Here is a 19,201-nt window from a genome sequence, read left to right as displayed (position 1 = left end):
TGATCTGGGCCTCGGAGGGTGGAAGGGTTTCCCGAGGTGGAAGAAGAGAGAATCCGACCTCTGCTTGAGGGAGAGCGACCAGCGGTGTCAGCTGGGGACTGTTCCCCAACCCTAGTTGCTGTGCTCGTTATAACTGCCATAATCACGACCCTGGGCTGCATGCAGGGTACCAGGGCAGAGAAGGTGGGTCTTGGGGTCAGGTGGTCCTGGGCCCACACGTCAGCTCTGCCCCCTTAGTGCCTGTATGTCCTTGGGTGCTTTTCTATCTCTCTGAACCTCGGTTTTCTCAAATCTCAAGTGTGGATAATAGGGAGTTCCTACCGTGGTGCAGTGGGTTAAGAATCCGACTGCAGCGCTTGTGTTGCTGCCAAGGTGCAGGTTCGATCCCCGGCCCACCACAGTGGGTTAAAGGATCTGGTGTTGCCACAGCTGTGGTATAGGTCACAGCTGTGGCTCAGGTTCAGTCCCTGGCCCGGGGACCTCCACAGGCCGTGGGGGCAGCCATAAAAAATGAATGAATAGGAGTTCCCGTCGTGGTGCAGTGGTTAACGAATCCGACTAGGAACCATGAGATTGTGGGTTCGATCCCTGGCCTCGCTCAGTGGGTTAAGGATCCGCGTTGCCGTGAGCTGTGGTATAGGTTGCAGATGCGGCTCAGATCTGGCGTTGCTGTGGCTCTGGTGTAGGCCAGTGGCTACAGCTCCAATTCGACCCCTAGCCTGGGAACCTCCACATGCCACAGGAGCGGCCCTAGAAAAGGCAAAAAGACCAAAAAAAAAAAAAAAAAAAGAATGAATAAAATAAAGTGAGGATCGTGGTCCCTGCCTCTCAGGACCATCTTGTGGATGAAGCGACAGTGTGAGTGAAGCCTCCAGCAGGGTGCTTGGCAACAAGTGACCTCCGTCAGCGGGAGGTTTATATGAAGTTAATCTTCCCAGCAGTTCCGGGAGGACTGATGTTATCCTAATTTCTGGGTAGGGAGACTGAGGCTCACAGGGGACCTGCCGGGGCCTCACGGCTAGAGGGGGGCAGAGCCTGCTTCTTAGTCCCCTGCTTCAGGCTCCATGCCAGCCGGCAACTTTTGGGGGGGAGGCCAGTGCCTCCAGCCGAATCTTGGGAGCCTCCCTGCCCCTCTGGGGCATCTCAGCTTCTGCTCTGCCTCCTCTGGCAGGTTGTCCCGCAGAAAGACTCGGAGCAGCCAGCTGAGCTCCTGGCACCTCCGCAGCAAGGACAAGGTGGAGAAGCTGGCCACGGTGGTGGCAGAAAACGGCTCCGTCCTGCGGCGGGTGACCCGTGCTACGGCCGCCGCTGCCACTGCCACTGCGGCAGTGACGGCGATGGCCCCTGAGTCTCCCACGACGCTGACCAAGAAGCCCAGGGATAGCCTGGCCCCATGCCCGCTGGTGCCCATGGTGGAGATAGGTGCCAGCGAGCGCCAGAGTGCCGAGCAGCACCTCAGCCAGCTCCACACTGCCCAGGCCCCGGCCTCCACGGATGAGGACTCAACGCCCAAGAAGTCAGAGGCCAGCAGACCGGAGCCCGTCACCGTGAGCTCCCTGATGACCACACCCCAGGGCCCCAAGGGCCGAGGGGTCGGAGCAGGGCGCTCCGCCTCCAAGCTCCGGATCGCGGTGGCTCCCCGGGCCCGCAGGACTCGCCTGGCTCTCCAGCCTCCCCGTGGCAGGAGCGGGTGCTGGCGCCCATCCTGCCAGATAATTTCTCCACGCCCACGGGCTCCCGCGTGGACCGGCGGTCAGTGCGGCGCAGCCTGATCACCCCGGGCTCCCAGGTCTTGCCGGCCCAGCAGTCCGCCCAGGTTTCCAAAGAGCAGAGCACCGTCCGAAGATCAAGCCGAAAGATTGCCAAGAAGGCCACCAAAGAGCCGGCTGCTTCTGCCCGCATCATCTGTGAGTCTGGGGTCAAGGGTGTGGTGGGTGGTCCTTTGTGCCTGGCTCAGCCGGAGGGCCTCTGGGCCCCATCTCGCAAGGAGCTGTCCGCAGAACTTTCTGCCGCGACGTAAATGTTCCAGATCTGTGCCGTCTTTTTTTTTTTTTGTATTTTTTTTTTTTTTAGGGCCGCACCAACCGCATATGGAGGTTCCCAGGCTAGGGGTCGAATCGGAGCTATAGCTGCCGGCCTATGCCAGGGCCACAGCAATGCCAGATCTGAGCTGCGTCTGCGACCTATACCACAGCTCACAGCAACACCAGATCCTTAGCCCACGGAGGAGGCAGGGATCGAACCCGCCACCTCATGGTTCCTAGTCGGATTCGTTTCCGATGCGCCAAGATGGGAACTCCCTGTGCCTTCTTATATGCTCGTCACCAGCGGCTTCTTTCCCTCCTTTTCGGCCACAGCGCTTGGAAGTTCCCGGGCCAGGGATAGGATCTGAGCTGTAGCTATGACCTGTGCCACAGTGTGACAATGCTGGATCCTTAACCCACTGTGCTGGGCTGGAGCTCAAACCCGTGCCTCACAGAGACAAAACCGGGTCCTTAACCTGTTGTGCCGCAGTGGGAACTCCCCCCTTGTGGCTGTTGAGCCCTCAAAATGTGACTAGTTTTGATTCGGGAACTGGATTTTTAGTGGTATTACGTTTGACGTAGTTCAGACTGAAACTGCCCCACGTAGCTTGTGGCCACCACGTCGGACAGGCCAGATATGGTCCAACGCTCTTGCTTTACAAATGAGGACACTGAGGTCCAGGGCCGTTGGCCACTGTGTCCCTATGGTTGGTGCCCTGCTGAGCTGGAACCTGGGCCTTTTCGCCAGGGCCGGCCTGCTCCCCTTCCCTCCTGAAGAGGCTCACTCGAAGTCACTGTGTTTGTGGGCCGCCTCCTGTTACCGTAACTGGCCTGGAGATCCTGCGCTGAAGAGATAGGAATTCTCACCACAGTGTACGCGTTCCGGGAGGGACAGATCGCTGGGTCTGAGTGCCCGCTCGGCCCTTTACCGGCACCTTGACCTTGGGCAGGTTACAGGAATTCCTTTATGGGTTACAGTTTCTCATCTGTCAGCCGGGTAACAATAGCATCACCTCAAAGAGTCGCGGGGCTTTCTTATTAACCCATGTAGTGCCTGCCATGTAGGGAATGTTAGCTGGGTTTTTTTGTTTTTTTGTTTGTTTGTTTGTTTGGCTATGCCTGCAGCATATGGAAGTTCCCAGGCCTGGATCGGACTTGCATCAGCAGTGACCTGAGCCACTGCAGTGACAAGGCCAGGTCCTTAACCCACTGTGCCGCAAGGAAACTCTCTAACATTAGCTGTTTTCATCATCCTCTGATCCCAGCTCCAGGGATCCTTGTCCCAGTGGGAGCAGGTGTCATGAGCCCAGAGAGAGACAGGCAGCTCTAAGAGTCAGGGCGGTCTGCATGGAGGAGGTGGGGTCTGAGCCGGGAGGATTTCGAAGGCTGCCTGGGCTTTTGCCAGGTGGCAGAAATGTGGGGAAGGGTATCCCCAGCAGAGGGAACAGCTTGTACGGAGGCCCCGAGGCCTGAGATAGCAAGTCTTAGGATATCTGGGGCTTATGTGTCATACAAGGGGCTTGGGCTTGGGCTGACATGGAGGATGGGGCTTCTTGATGGCTGTTGGAAAGTTCCAGCACTGTGTGGAAAATGGCCCAGAAGAAGGGCGGGAACAAGGCAGGGAGGCCAGGTAGGAGGCTGCAGGGTCCAGCCAGAGGAGGACAAGGCAGTGGGATCAGTGGAGAGGACAGGCCAGGTTTTGCTTGAATTAAACTAAGGCTTAAGGAGGCCACTGGTCTGTACATCAGGAAGCAGAAGCTTGAGCCCTCGTGGTTCGTCCTTTCCGGAATGGTGGGCCGCCTGCTGAGGAGGCCTGGTAGAAAGCCACGGGGTGGGCCGTCAGGCAGGTGAGGGCACCTTACCTGGTCCAGTCTCTTCCCTGCCTGGGGAGGGGCTCACTCCCAGGCCTGGGGCCCCGGATCACACACTCTGGGCCTCGTGCAGACATGCAGTCTGGCACCCTGTCCATTTTTAGATTCTCGGAAGGGCGGGGTGGTTCTGACCTGCCTTGGAGAGTTCCTCGGGCCGGAATCTGATCCTGGGCAGAGCCCAGGGGGCAGGCAAGCCTAGAGCGCTAGAGGGAGGGTGGGGGGGAGACTCTAAAGGCCCTCCCAAGCCTCAGGATCAGACTTCTGGAAGCTCTATGCTTTTCCATTTGCTCCTCCCCCACGACCCCACCCTGCACTGGGTGGGGGGGGCTTCTGGTTTGATTTGCCTTTGACCCTGTGGAAGGAAGGCAGACCAGCAAAGCTGGTAGTTAAGCCCTGGAGTCACACAGAGCCTGGGCAACCTGGGCTCACCCTTCTCCAAACCTCAGTTTCCCCATCTGTTAAATGGGTAGAACCCTGCCTTGAATGTGGGCAGAGGACCCATCTTAGTGCTCAGCTGTGGTACAGCTCAGTTGGTCTAGATCAAAACAAAACAAGAGGCTCAAACCCCTGGAGGCCCGTGTCCCTGGAGCTCAGTGGAGTGTGGCCCGGCTGACCCTGTGGGGGGCGCCTGAGGGTGTGAAGCAGGGAGGGGAGAGGCTGCCGCCTGGAGGCCTTGGCTGATGCCCAGGCCTTGACTGGGCGGGCAGATCGGAGGTGGGGCGTTTTGGTCCCCCTAGAAGCAGCCCTTGGTGTAAGGATTTGAGGTAGCTTGTTCCTGCGCGAGGGGAAGGAAGCCTGGCAGCGGAGGAGCAGAGAGAGAGGGCCGCCAGTGACACTGGGGAGCCTCTGGAGCAGGGTGGTACCCTGGGGCAACGGGCTGCTGGATGGAGGCATTAACACACACAGGTACGCACTCCTGGTGGGATGCACACTTGGCCAAACAGAGCCACTGGGCAGAGCAGTGTGGCTGCAGCCCTGAGGGCAGGTGGGCTCTGAAGTGGTCAGGCGGCCCAGGGCCACTGCCTCGGGGTTTCCTGAGGGCCCTGCTGGACAGGCCAGGCTCCTCCTTGGGTGCCCCAGCCACCTCTGGATCTGGGAACAGGCCCTTGTCTCCTCCAGACCTCCTCCCTGCCACCAGGCCCTCCTGAGGCCCGCGTGGCATGCAGATGGCAATTAACATTCCAGAGAAGTCTTTGCTCGGTGGAATCATTGTGCAGTCACATGGGCGTCTTCTCACCCTTCTGCCTCCTCATCCGAGCCCTGAGCTGGGATGGGAGGCGGGGGGCAGGAGGGGTGAGGGGCCGTGTCTCCGGGCTACAGAGCCTGGCCCGGTACCGCCCCTCCCACTCCCCCAGGCCTGCCCACCTCACCCCAGGAGGGTCCTTGCTTCCAGCCTCCCCTCTTTCCCTTGCACCCCAGCTGCCTCTCAGCCTCATTTCTGGCCAGGCTGCTATGGTTCAGATGTGGCAGCCCAGCCCCCGCTCTTCTGTACCCAGCAAAGCCTCCTGGCCTTGGCAGTTGCTGTTCCTTCTGCCTAGACTGGTACCTCTCAACTTTTAGACTCAGCCCCTTCTTTCAGACTTCAAAATTATCGAGGCCCGCAAAGAGCTCTTAATTATGAAGGCTCTCTATCTATTGATTGTTAGTTACTGTTTTAGACATTAAAATGGGAGTTCCCGTCTTGGCTCAGCAGTAACGAATCTGACTAGTATCCATGAGGATGTGGGTTCAATCCCGGGCCTTGCTCAGTGGGTTGGGGATCCAGTGTTGCTGTGAGCTGTGGTGTAGGCTACAGACGTGGCTCAGATCTGGCATTGCTATGGTTGTAGAGTAGGCTGGCAGCTGTAATTCCAATTCAACCCCTAGCCTGGGAGCTTCCGTATGCTTGGGTACGGCCCTAAAAAGACAAAAAAGAAAAAAAAAGAAATTAAAATGAAGAGTCACAATTCTTAACATTAGTTATTTTATGTTTTATATTAATACCAAATACTATTTTGATATCGAAAATTAAAAAAAAAATTTTTTTTTGGCATGCAAAAATTCCCAGGCCACGGATCGAACCTGAGCCACAGCAGTGACAGTGCTGGGTCCTTAATCCACTAGGCCATCAGGGAACTCCAAACACTGAAGATATTGTTTAAGACTTTAATATAAAAATAACAAACCTCAGAGTTCTTGTCATAGCACAGCAGAAGCTAATCTGACTAGGAACCATGAGGTTGCAGGTTTGATCCCTGGCCTCGCTTAGTGGGTTGGGGATCCGGTGTTGCCCTGAGTTGTGGTATAGGTCGCAGATGCGGCTCAGATCTGATGTTGCTATGGCTCTGGCATAGGCTGGCAGCTACAGCTCTAATTAGACCCCTAGCCTGGGAACCTCCATATGGCACGGGTGTGGCCCTAAACAAAAACAAAAACCAAACATGGGAGTTCCCTGGTAGTCTATTGGTTAGGACTCAGCACTTTCACCACTGCAACCTGGGTTCAGACCCTGGTCTGGGAACTGAGCTCACACATCAAACCTTTGCACGCCTTGTCCAAAAACCTATTACCTGTTAAAGTTAGTTTGTTTTTTTTTTTTTTTTGATCTTTTTGGGGCTGCACATGCAGTGTATGGAAATTCCCAGGCTAGAGGTCAGATCCAAGCTGTAGCTGCTGGCCTACACCACAGCCACAGCAACACCACACCCAAGCCATGTCTGCAACCTACACTGCTGCTCATGGCAATGCCAGATCCTCTAACCCACTAGCAAGGCCAGGGATCAAACCTGCATCTTCACGGGTTCTAGTCAGGTTCTTAACCCACCGAGCCACACCAGGAACTCCTAGATTTTTTTTTTTTTTTAAGAAAAAAATCACTGCTGTCCAAACAAAAATGTAGGAGGAGACTGGCCTTATTCTACATTTTGTAGATCCCATTTCTGTGTGGCTTGAAAGAAGACAGCTGGGTTCTACATTCAGTCTGTTGCATTGTGTTGTTTGGATTAAAATTTGTGAAGATCTGGCCTCACACAGTGAGGTAGTTGGAAAAGGGAAGAACACTTTAAAAGCCTTTTCAGATAATCGTGCACATTCTTCTTTTCTTTCAGATAATTGGTGCACCCTCACGAATACACTGAGTTAGACACATCTTCCGATGTCAACACTCTTTGTCTTTTTTTTTTTTTTTTTTTTTTTTTTGGGGCCGAACCCATGGCATATGGAGGTTCCGAGGCTAGGGGTTCAATCGGAGCTGTAGCCACTGGCCTGCACCACAGCCACAGCAGCGCCAGATCCAAGCCACATCTGCAACCTACACCACAGCTCACGGCAACGCCGGATCCTTAACACACTGAGCGAGGCCAAGAATCGAACCTGCGTCCTCATGAATACTAGTTGGGTTCATTAAGCCCTGAGCCACGATGGGAACTCCAAGATGTCAACTCGCTTCATTAAATATTTTTTTAAAAAGGGCACATTTGCTTTCTGATCTCATCAGAAATGTCTTCAGGTTTTAGGAAGCTATGAAGCTCATGGCAGTGGATACATGTTTTCCAAAATGCTATTTTTGCCTTTGTGGACAGGTCAATTTTTTATTCTTGGCAGTGAATACTGTTCTTTGTGGGGTTTTTTTTTCTTTTTTTTTTTTTTAAGCAGCAGGCTCACTCTGTTCATTTTTAAGATGTCTTCCAACTCTCCATCCTTGATTAGCCATAGTTTATTAGTTATTCTTTGACTTAAAAACAGCATTCCATTAAGAGGCAGGGGTGGGGGAACAGGGAGTTCCCTGGTGGCTTGACAGGTTAAGGATCTGGCATTGTCACTGCTGTGGCTCGGCTTACTGCTGTGGTATGGGTTCGATCCCTGGCCTGGGGAAGTTCCTCATGCCAAGGGTGCGGCCAAAAAGTAAATAATAAATAAATAAAATAGGAGTTCCCATTTTAGCTCATCAGGTTAAGAACCTGACATAGTCTCTCTGAGGATGTGAGTTCCATTCCTGGCCTCGCTCAATAGGTCAAGGATCTGACGTTGCCTTGAGCTGCATCATAGGTTCACAGATGCAGCTCGGATCTGGCACTGCTGTGGCTGTGGCGTGGCGACAGCTGCAGCTCTGATCCAGCCCCAACCTGGGAACTTCCATATGCCGCGGGTGCGGCTGTAAAAAGAAAACATATAATAACAAATGGAAAGGGGGGCCCGCTCAGCCAAGACGTCAGACCTCATGCTTTTCAGAGACTTGGCGATGCAGCCAAAGGGCATTTCACCCACCTCCCGCGTGATCACACAGTGTAATAGAAAGACGTGCTTAGGTTCAGAGTTAATAAAATGAATAGTTTCCACTCCCAGGACGTGCTTAGGTGAAACCGGACGTTTCCGACCTGAGCGTGGGGTGCGCTTCAGTTTCACACCTTGTTTGCAAGGCCCGTCTCAACACTGAGAAGGGAAAGCGACACTTTGGCACGAGGTGAAAACGCTCAGGACTTGGCGTGTCCCTGGCCGGGTCTTGGGCTGGAGGAGCCGGGAGTTCACTTGTGAACCCCTGGCCCCCGGCTTCCTCCTCCCTCCCCCTCCCCGAGGGCCACCTCCTTAGACCAGCTCAGCTCCCCCTCGTAGGCTTTCTAAGGCCTCTGCTCTCTTCTGTCGTGGCACCTACCCCGCGTGGTTTCAGGCTCATCCGAGGATTTCTGGACCAAGTAGCGGCCCGGTCTGGTTGGCTCTCCATTGGGTCTCCAGGGCCCGGAACATAGTAGGCCCTTTGGGAGTGTTTGTTGAATGAGTCAGCTGCTTTGTGTCGGCCCCGGGCTTCCCGAGATACTCCCAGCCCAGGGAGGGAGCCAGGGTGTGCCGTCCAGTGGGGATGTTACCAGCTGGGAAGGCGCAGGAGACAAGGACGCTAGGAGTGCAGACCGCAGGGACCCAGGGAGGAGGGAAGAGTCTGCAGGTGGGAGGGGCTGTGGAGTGAAGGGGGAGGGGGCTGTGGAGGAGACGCGGCCGGGCCCCCACCCGAGCCTGGCTCCCTGCACCTCTTGGAGCGGCACCTGGCTGGTTCTGAGGCATCTTTTGTTCCTTGGTTTTTTTCTGTCAGGCCACAGTTACCTGGAGAGGCTCCTGAATGTTGAGGTGCCCCAGAAAGTCAGGTGAGTTCGGTTCCAGGACTTGGGAAGCTGTCCAGGGGAGCCCCCCAGATGGAGGCCTTCCTTCCCCATCGGGGCTGCCCCCAGGCTGCCCACTGCTGCAGCCCTGCCCCTACCCCAACCTCACTAGGCAGTGAGGACACAGATGTCAGGCCTTCCCAAATGGCTGGTCAGCATCACTCATCAGCCCTGGCCCAGCCTTGACCCCTCCAAACCTTACCCAGGGGCCTGGGCTCCATAGGTTGGTAAATCCATAGGCCTGTGGATAAGCCAGTACAGCCACAAGGAGCCACCTCAAATTGGGGTGGGTGGCATAGGGGTTGGGATCGCCCCCTGCTCCAGCTTTACACCCCAGCCCTGCTTTGGGCTAGCACTGCTTTTCTTGGAGGCCATGTCCTGCCGTCACCCTATCCCCTCTCCCACCCCTGGTACCCTTGCTTTGGAGCAGAGAGTCAGTGCCTGGGATGGGGCGATGGGGGTGACTGGGTCGGCCCTCTGGCTTTGCTGGCCCCATGGTAAGTGGAGAACAGGCCTTAAAAGAGATGTGGCTCATCCAGGCCCAAGCGGTGGAGGCAGAGCTGGGGAATGGCAGATACCCGGAGTTGAGGCCTGATGGCGTATACGTGAAGGCAAATTCAGAAGCTGCCTGTCCCGGGCTGCCGGCGGCTATGGGTTCGAGGCCCAGGCCAGGCATCTGTGTGGATCCCTCCTGGATCGCTGCGTGGGGGAGGGGCTCCCGTGGGGAGGCTTGGGCTGGGCGGGTCCCACAGTGTCCCCTGCTCTGCTTCCAGCCCCAAGGCAAAGGAGTCCAGCGAGGAAGCTGAGCCTGAGGTGGTGGCCCAGCCGGAGGTAAGGCGGGCAGGCCAGGGAGGGGCGGGCTCAAGGCCTGCCTGTCCCGGGTGCAGACCCCTGAAGCCTTGGTGCTTCCCTTAGGTCCCCAGAACAATGACAGCACCTTGCGGCTCCACAGTGCCACCAAGATCGCCATCAGCACGCCCGGCTCGCAGCCTGCAGCAGGCACGCCCTCCGAAGGGCAGCAGGGTGAGTCTTTCTGGCCTGCTGGTGTGGACACCCAGGGCCGTGCGGGCCTTAGCAGCCCAGCCTGACTTTCTTTTGGGGGAGGGGGAGCCCGATTTTCTGGGCTGTGAGGCCGAAGGGAAATGAGACCCAGGGTGCAGAGATCTTGGAGTTTGCAGGTTTCACCTTCCAACCAGTGGCCGAGGCCAGTGGGTGCAGGAAGCTGGGGAAACACCTGAATTGGGACACCCGCTGTCACGGCCTTGAGCCTCCCTCCGCAGGGAGCGGGAGGAACTCCATGCTGGGCGGTAAATACCAGGACTCGCGTTCTGGTGTTTTGTCTCTGCCGCTGGCTCACTGCTCACCAGTGTGGGTTCTGTCTCAACAGGGTGGGAGAGCCAGGGCTCTGGGGCCCAGCCCACATTCCCTGATGGGAAGAGCACCGTAGCTGTGAGATCCTGAGCACTGCTCCCCCGACAGGGTTAGGGACCACGGCCGGGCCAGCCCCACAGAGCCCAGGGGGCTGCTGGACCCTTTGGAGTAAAGAGTGGGGAAGAGCCGGGGGGTGGGATGCGGAGCCATGGCACTGAAACAAGATGTACTGACCTGCACCCCACCTGTCAGCCCTGCTCAGGAGCCCCACCCCTGTGCCAGCCCCAGCTGAATGGGGCTGGGAGGAGTGGGATTTTTTTTTTTTTTTTTCCTAGGGCCGCACCCACGGCATGTGGAGGTTCCCAGGCTAGGGGTCTAAGCGGAGCTGTAGCCTCCAGCCTATGCCAGAGCCACAGCAACTCGGGATCCGAGCCACATCTGAGACCTACACCACAGCTCACGGCAACGCCGGATTCTTAACCCACTGAGCAAGGCCAGGGATTGAACCCGCAACCTCATGGTTCCTAGTCGGATTCATTAACCACTGCGCCACAATGGGAACTCCAGGAGTGGGATTTTGCAGTCAGTCTAGGGGTCTCTGAGAGCTTGCAGCATCCACGGGATTCTACTCTGGAAGGGGCACCACCTCCTCTCGGTGTTAGAGGTGGGTGGGACGTGGTGGGGCCACCTCGATGACACTGTCCTGCCATTCTCGTCACTGGCCAGCCGTAGAGGCGAGGGGTCTGTGGGCTGGGGATGGTGTGCTGGCTCTGCACATCCATGGATTTGTAAGGCCAGCTGGTGCCAGAGCTGATGCTTCTGCTCCTGGCCACCCTGGGGTCGGCCAGGGAGAGAGCCTCACCCTTACCATAGCTGCTGCTGTGGGCGACCTCCCCGACCCCTCCACGGCCCCCCCTGCTGCCTCACTGAGACTGCTCTCTTCACAGAGGCCAGGACCGACCAAGCAGATGGCCCCAAGGAGCCACCCCAGAGTGTCAGGTTTGCATCCGGGAAGGGGTGTGCAGGCCACTAGCCTGAGGGGCCCAGATGGGCGTGAGCCTTGGGTCCTCTCTAGGGGAGGGTGGGCGTGGGCTCAGGGGCCTGTGTTTCATCTCAGCAGGGGTGGGGCCTGGCGCTCGGATTAAGGAGGGCAGTGGCTCGATGCTGTAGGATGAGCCTGGCCTGGGACCCAGCCACCAGATCCCAGGCCTGATCCTTCTTCGTCCTCCTGGCTCTGTGACCTTGAACGGGTCCTTTCCCTTGCTCTGACCGGGCAGCAGAGGGTCGGTCAGGGAGACCCCCCACCTCTGCAGTACCTTTCAGTCTGGAGGCCCGGGAGCTGGGCCCGGTTCTGGTCTCAGGGGTGGCCTTTCCTGGGGTCTGGCGGGGGCGCTGGTGAGGACACCAGGGCCGGCCCCGCGACGCCGCTGCCGCTGTGCCTTGGCAGGAGGAAGCGCAGCTACAAGCAGGCGGTGAGCGAGCTGGATGAGGAGCAGCAGCTGGAGGATGAGGAGCTGCAGCCGCCCAGGAGCAAGACCCCGTCCCCGCCCTGTCCTGCCAGCAAGGTGAGTGGGCCTCTGCCCTCCCTCGGCACCCCCGCCCCCGCCCCCAAGTTTCCTGACCCCAGTCCTCGCCCGTCTGCAGGTGGTGCGGCCCCTCCGGACCTTCCTGCACACCGTGCAGAGGAACCAGATGCTCATGACCCCGACCTCGACCCCACACAGCAGCATCATGAAATCCTTCATTAAGCGCAACACCCCCCTGCGCGTGGACCCCAAGGTGAGGGCGGCGTGGCCGAAGGCTGCCATCTGTCCCCGGGCCGCTGGGACCAGTTGGGTCTGGGCCAGAGCAGGGGTGGCCAGGCATCGGTCAAGGACCAGCTCAAGCCTCTGTGGCCATGGGCTGCCTTAACATGGGGGGACAGTCCTGACCTGTTGGACCCTGGGTTGGGAAGTCGCAGCACTGGCCTTGGTGGCCACTGTCCATTCACACACGGCCCCCTTTCCCTCCCGGTGGCTCTAGTAGTTAAGGTGAGGGACACACATGGACACTGACTTACTGGGGCTGGGTGACACTTGGGGGGGTGGGGGGAGCTTCTGATGAGAGGGTACAGGCCCCAAGCAGGCTCGTGGGCCAGGAGGGTGGCCTGCTTTCCAGAATGTTCCCCACGTGGCATTAACTCTCGGCTCATTCCTTGTCTCCTCTCCTCCACAGAGCAGCTTCGTTGTAAGTAAAGCCTTCCCTTACACTTGTGACCTGGCCCCTCCACTTACCTGCTGTCGCCCTGTTCTGTGAAACTGACAGCACCTGTAGAAGCACTAACATAGGCGGGAGTGTTACGGGGGTGTGGGGGGGTGGTGGCATCTTGCACTGTTCCCCTCCAGCCACCTCCCTCCCACCTCCCCGCTGCTGGGCTCCTGCTCAGGGTCTGGGGCTTCGAAGAGAACAGACATCTGATCCCGAGCCACTGAGATGGACTAGGTCACAGATCTGCATTGCTGCCTTGAGGCAGCGGTGGGGGAAGGGCAGTGGGGGACAAGGAGGTCTGGGTCTGCCAGGGGACACTGGAACTGCCAGTGGCATCCCCCGGAAAGAAGGCCACAGAAGCTGTTCTCTCTCAGATACCCCAGAGCTGGGCTGGACACCAGTCGCGTGCGGGGAGCTGCGGGGAGCTGGGACCTGCTTGGCTCATGGTCCCGCTCCCAGGGCTCCTGGGGAGCTGGAGGGCTGAGCCCCCTCAGCCCTTTGGTGTCCCGTGGCGCTTTGAAGGACCTCCTACTAGGAGGGCTTCTGCCTCCAGCTGAGGGTCTTAGGCCCCAGCAGCACTGCCGTGGGCAGATCAGGGGTGTCCCAGCAGCTGGTCAGGCAGGCCCTGAACTTGCCTTTCCTATGAGGAGGTTGGTCCCCTCTAGGTGGACAGGGCGATGGCATGCCATCCGGTATGCCAGCCAGCAGCCTGTCTGTGTGGTCGTTATGCACCTATTTTTGTGCCAGAGATGCCCACAGCAGCGAGCCAGCCTTGGGCTTCTTCCTCCTGTAAGGGACTACCTGTTCCTCGCAGACTGGAGCCTCTCAGGGCTCACGGGGGTGACAGAGAGGGGCCCTTTCCTGCTCTGGGGAGCCCAGGTCCCTGCAGGGGCCTCTGGTGGGTGAGACAGTCCTCAGGAGACCAGGGGAGCGAGGCAGGTCGTTGGGGCTTTAGACTGGTTGCCTGACCTTCGGGCCCAGGTTTCCTCGGTACCTAATGTGGTGCCAGGTCCATTCGCGGAGATTGGATGAACCAGAGGCGAATGTGTGTCTGGCACCCAGCACAGGGCTTGGCATGCAGGGCTTGCTGGACGGCAGAGAGCCTGCGCCTTTGAGGCCCCTGGAGGCAGAAGAGGCTGCACAAGCTTTTGGGTTCCTCCTGCCCCCCGCTTTGGCCTTGACAGTGGCCTGTGGGGAGCAGCTCACCTTCCAGGGTTGGGGTAGCGAGGAAGCACAGATTCTGTGACATGAACGACTCTCATCTTCTGTAAAATTCACAGTGCAACAAGATAAATTTTCTGACCTGGGCTTAGAAATACTAGCACTCAGGCTTCAGGACGAAAACCTGTTTTGCAGAGTTCCTGTTGTGGCTCAGCCGGTTAAGAACCCAGCTAGGATCCACGAGGATGCGGGTTCGTTCCCTGGCCTCGCTCAGTGGGTTAAGGATCCGGTGTTGCCGGGAGCTGTGGTGTCGGTCTCAGACGTGGCTCAGATCCCGCATTGCTGTGGCTGTGGTGTAGGCCGGCGGGTTCAGCTCCGATTCACCCTCTAGCCTGGGAACCTCCATATGCCACGGGAGCAGCCCTAGAAAAGGCACAAAAGACCCCCCCCCCAAAAAAAAAGCTTGTATTAAAAAAATATATAGTAAAATGTATGTTAAGAATTTATACAGTAGGAGTTCCAGTCGTGGCTCAGTGGTTAACGAATCTGACTGGGAACCACGAGTTTGCGGGGTCGATCCCTGGCCTTGCTCAGTGGGTGAAGGATCTGGCGTTGCCGTGGGTGGTGGTGTAGGTTGCAGACGCAGCTCGGATCCCAAGTTGCTGTGGCCGTGGTGTAGGCCGGCAACTACAGCTCCAACTCGACCCCTAGCCTGGGAACCTCCATAGGCTGTGGGAGCGGCCCAAGAAAAATAGCAAAAATACAAAAAAAAAAAAAAAAAAAATTATACAGTAAAATCTCTCCTTCGTGACAGTAATAGCTTTATGGAACCGCTTCCACAGTTGGGATCCAGAACCGTTCCATCACCCCCCTAAACTCTGCTCTACCCCTAGCTAACCCCTGTTCTCTGTCACTGTAGTTTTGTCTTCGAGAGTGTCGTGTGACTAGAATCCTACAACAGGTGACTTCTCGAGACTGGCTTCTCTCATGAGGCCTTTGAACTCAACCTCCGTCGTTCCATTTGAAGTCAGTTCCTTGTAGATATCTTAGAGCTTCTCCATCTATTAGATAGTCAGGGTGGCTTTTTGTTTGTTTTTTTCTTTTTAAAATCTAACGATGTCTTTTATTTGATATATTTAGTGATATGTTTGGATATAATTCTACTGTTTTATTATTGTCAGCTATTCCCTTTGGGTTTGTTTGTTTGTTTGTTTCCCTTTATTATCTTTGGGGGGGAGGTCCCTTGGATTTTTTTTTTTTTTTTTTTTTTTTTTTTGTCTTTTGAGGGACGCACCCACGGCATATGGTGGTTCCCAGGCTAGGAGTCTAATCGGAGCTGTAGCCACCAGCCTACACCACAGCCACAGCATCGCCAAATCTGAGCCGTGTCTGTGACCCACACCACAGCTCACAGCAACACTGGATCCTTAACCCAGTGAGTGAGGCCAGGGATGGAACCTGCAACCTCATGGTTCCTAGTCGGAAATTTCCATTTGGTTCTTGTTTAGCTCTTCTACTTGCTGAGATTTCCTATTTTTCCAAGCTGTTTTAAGAAGCCCTCTGATTATTTGGGGGGTTTTGGCTGCACTCACGGCAATGTTTCCGGGCCAGGGATTGAACCCAGGCCATAGCAGCAACCCAAGCCGCTGCAGTGACAATGCTTAATCCTCTAAGCCACATGGGAGCTCCTTATGATTACTTACTGACTCATTTTTTTGTCATAGCTACATTAAAGTCTTTGTCAAATCATTCCCACATAGCATCTTGGCATTGGTGTCAGCTCGTTGCTAGTTTGCTGATGCTTCAAAGTCTGGTATCCTTTCCATCTGCCTGCGGCTGTCTACCTTGCAGAGGCCTCAAATAGCTGCTCTGTGCATTCGCGTAGATTTTATAGCCACATCTAGTGGGAGAGACGGTGGCATGTCTTCTGCATCTCACCCGTAACCAGACCCCTTCTCACCATCCTTAGGATGGTATTACCTTGGGGCCGTATTTTCAGGTGGGAAATCTGCTTAAAGAGCCATGAGTGGCCAAGGAGAAACAGTAACTAGTGCAAGGAGGGAGGGGCCGATGGGTGGGAGTCTGATGAAAACCAGTTTGGGGTGAGGGCTGGGGGCTCTGGTCTGGGTCCCAGCCTCCACCCTCATCCCCTGACTATTAGGGGTAAAGCACCAGTCTTGTCCTTGGCCAGGGATAGCTGGGAGCCCACTGCTATGGCCATGCCCCTGGGTCCTTCTGGGCCTGCGGAGGCAGGAGGTCCCAGCATGAATCTGCTTTAAAAAGCATCTAGTACTTTTAAAAGTTGTCTTTGAGGAGTTCCTGTCATGGGTCAATGGCTAACGAACCCAACTAGTATCCATGAGGAAGCGGGTTTGATCTCTGGCCTCGCTCAGTGGGTTAAGGATCCAGCATTGCCGTGAGCTGCAGTGTAGGTCACAGACATGGATCGATCTGGCATTGCTGTGGCTGTGGTGCAGGCTGGCAGCTACAGATCTAATTCGACCCCTAGCCTGGGAACATCCGTATGCCACGGGTGCTGCCCTAAAAAGACAGAGGACAAAAAAAAAAAAAAAAAAAAATGAAAAGTTGTCTTTGAAATGATTATGTAGTCATATCACAGGAAGTTTGGGAAATAAAGAGAAAAAAATAGCATACCTAACCTACCTCATCAGCCTACCTCTGTTAGCATTTGGCAATATTTTCTTTTTCTTAATTTTTTTTTAACTATTAGGAAGTAGTTGATGCACACAAAAGAGTGTGTGTACACCCATAGCATAAAAGTTATAAAGCATAATAATAATAAATTAACATGTGTATCCACCTACCCCTTTAAATAGAACATTGACAGTAACTTTTTTTTTTCTTCTGCTTTTTAGGGCCACACCCGCAGCACATGGAGGTTCCCAGACTAGGGGTCCAATTGGAGCTACAGCTGCCAGCCTGTGCCACAGCCACACCAGATCTGAGCCATGTCTGACCTGCACCACAGCTCACGGCATTGGCAGAGCCTTAACCCTCTGAGCAAGGCCAGGGATCAAACCCGCAACCTCATGGTTCTCAGTCGGATTCATTTCCTCTGCGTTATGATGGGAACTCCAACAGTAACTTTCAAAGCTGCCTTTCTGTTCCTTCTCCATCTTGTTCTTCATTCCTTTTCTTTTTTTTTTTTTTTTTTTTTTTTTTGTCTTTTGTCTTTTGTTGTTGTTGCTATTTCTTGGGCCGCTCCCGTGGCATATGGAGGTTCCCAGGCTAGGGGTTGAATCGGAGCTGTAGCCACCGGCCTACGCCAGAGCCACAGCAACGCGGGATCCGAGCCGCGTCTGCAACCTACACCACAGCTCACGGCAACGCCGGATCATTAACCCACTGAGCAAGGGCAGGGACCGAACCCGCAACCTCCTGGTTCCTGGTCGGATTCGTTAACCACTGCGCCACGACGGGAACTCCTTCATTCCTTTTCTAAATACACTTTCCACATAGTTCTAATCAGAGGACACCTCCGATCTTGCCCACCACTTGGCAGGGCTCAGGTGATGGCACTCATGACTCAGGTCCTGGGAGGCCTTTGGGTTCTTCCCCTGGAGGAGAGCCTGAAGCCCAGGCCACCAACTCGGTGGGAAAGGCGTCGCCTGATTGGGGTGACTGCCTGTAAGAAGCAGTCTGGTGCTGCCTCTAGTGGCTTTGGGGGCCGTCCTGGCTCACACACACCCACATCCCGACCCCCAGGAGAAGGAGCGGCAGCGCCTGGAGAACCTGCGGCGGAAGGAGGAGGCCGAGCAGCTCCGCAGGCAGAAGGTGGAGGAGGACAAGCGGCGGCGGCTGGAGGAGGTGAAGCTGTAAGTGCCTGGCTCCCAGCCGCCCCCTCACCCCCCAGCCTCGCTGGAGCCCCCGTGACCTCCTGTGCCCGCAGGAAGCGTGAGGAGCGCCTCCGCAAGGTGCTGCAGGCCCGGGAGCGGGTGGAGCAGATGAAGGAGGAGAAGAAGAAGCAGATCGAGCAGAAGTTTGCTCAGATCGACGAGAAGACAGAAAAGGTGCTGGCTCGGGCTGTGGGCTCGGGCTGTGGGCGGTGCTTTCAGGGGGCGGAGCCCCGGCGGCCCCGCCCACCCCACTTTCCGCGGGAGATTCCGGCTTGACGCCCCCGCACCCCTCTCTTGTCGGTCCACGGGCCCTGGGGTCCGTTCTGAGCATCCGTGGGTGGGCTCCGCAGGCCAAGGAGGAGCGGCTGGCCGAGGAGAAGGCCAAGAAGAAGGCAGCGGCCAAGAAGATGGAGGAGGTGGAGGCGCGCAGGAAGCAGGAGGAGGAGGCGCGGCGGCTCAGGTGGCTGCAGCAGGTGCGCTCGATCGCAGGGCTCAGGCGTCGGGGAAGAGGCGGGGAAGGACCGCGCTGCCTCCGTGCCCTGGGGACCGCTGAGCACACCCCCACCCCGTTGGGTTGATCCGGGTGGATCTTGTGGCCTCAAGCTCAGAAGGCTACGGAGGTGGAGATGGTGACACGTGACCTGCCTCCTGTTGTCTGTAGAGGCAGAGGTCTGAGGGTCGAGGGTGGGGGCTTGCGTCAGATGCCTAATCTCAGTTCTGCCATTTATTAGCTGTGTGACCCCAGGTGGGTTCCTTGACCTCTCTGTGCTCTGGTTCCCTCAGGTAACAGTGGTATCTAGCTGATAGGGTTGGTGTGAGGATTAAATGTTCTGCCTATACAATTACAGACCTACCTCTTCCTGGGAACTGTCAGTTTTATGAGTGTAGGGAACACACATTTGTCGTTAGGGAGTTGTAATACCAATGGCTAAAATTTATCAAGTACTGACTTCGTGCCAGGCACTGTTCTCAGTGCGTCGTGTGTATAGTCGCCGCCGCCTCGTGAGGTGTGAGCATTGTTGTTGTCCCCATTTTACCAGCGAGGGCAAAACCGAGGCCAGAGGGCGTCTGTGACGTGTCCAGTGTCACCCCGCTCGTGGGTCTGGCTCCACCCTGTACCCTTAACTATCAAATGTGCTGCAGCAAAAGAAGTTGTCCCAAGGTGCCCGTCAGGCCGGTCACAGGGGTCCCTGTGGGTGGAGCCTTGGTGGGGTGTCCCTGGGCTCAGTCCCTGCTGTTCCGGACCCGCCTGGGAGGGACAGGGCCTCCGGCCTCCAGCTCAGGCGGGCCTCCGGGCCCTGACCTTGCTCTCTGCTCACAGGAGGAGGAGGAGCGGCGCCACCAGGAGCTGCTGCAGAAGAGGAAGGAGGAGGAGCAGGAGCGGCTGCGGAAGGCGGCCGAGGCCAAGAGGCTGGCGGAGCAGCGCGAGCAGGAGCGGCAGCTGGCGGAGCAGCGCGAGCAGGAGAGAAAGAGGGAGCAGGAGCGGCAGCTGGCGGAGCAGGAGCGGCGGCGGGAGCAGGAGCGGCTCCAGGCCGAGAGGT

At 56.6% G+C, this 19,201-nt stretch overlaps 1 protein-coding gene across 1 annotated transcript in view; it reads left to right on the top strand.

Moving 5' to 3' along the window:
* The window catches only part of INCENP (inner centromere protein), a 33,884-nt gene that overhangs the window by 5,196 nt on the left and 9,487 nt on the right, over positions 1 to 19,201 (top strand). Inside the window, 13 exon segments of the mRNA XM_021082921.1 lie at positions 1,172 to 1,632; positions 1,635 to 1,907; positions 8,958 to 9,009; positions 9,798 to 9,864; positions 9,948 to 10,047; positions 11,343 to 11,394; positions 11,843 to 11,960; positions 12,040 to 12,174; positions 12,610 to 12,621; positions 17,530 to 17,639; positions 17,714 to 17,834; positions 18,011 to 18,133; positions 18,982 to 19,199. Of these exon segments, the coding sequence (XP_020938580.1) occupies positions 1,172 to 1,632; positions 1,635 to 1,907; positions 8,958 to 9,009; positions 9,798 to 9,864; positions 9,948 to 10,047; positions 11,343 to 11,394; positions 11,843 to 11,960; positions 12,040 to 12,174; positions 12,610 to 12,621; positions 17,530 to 17,639; positions 17,714 to 17,834; positions 18,011 to 18,133; positions 18,982 to 19,199 (1,842 nt within the window).

This window comes from Sus scrofa, chromosome 2 (assembly GCF_000003025.6).
Source record: "Sus scrofa isolate TJ Tabasco breed Duroc chromosome 2, Sscrofa11.1, whole genome shotgun sequence".
NCBI classification, from domain to species: Eukaryota; Metazoa; Chordata; class Mammalia; order Artiodactyla; family Suidae; genus Sus; species Sus scrofa.
Note: the sequence above shows the minus strand (reverse complement) of the source record. Positions and strands in the feature narration are given on the sequence as shown.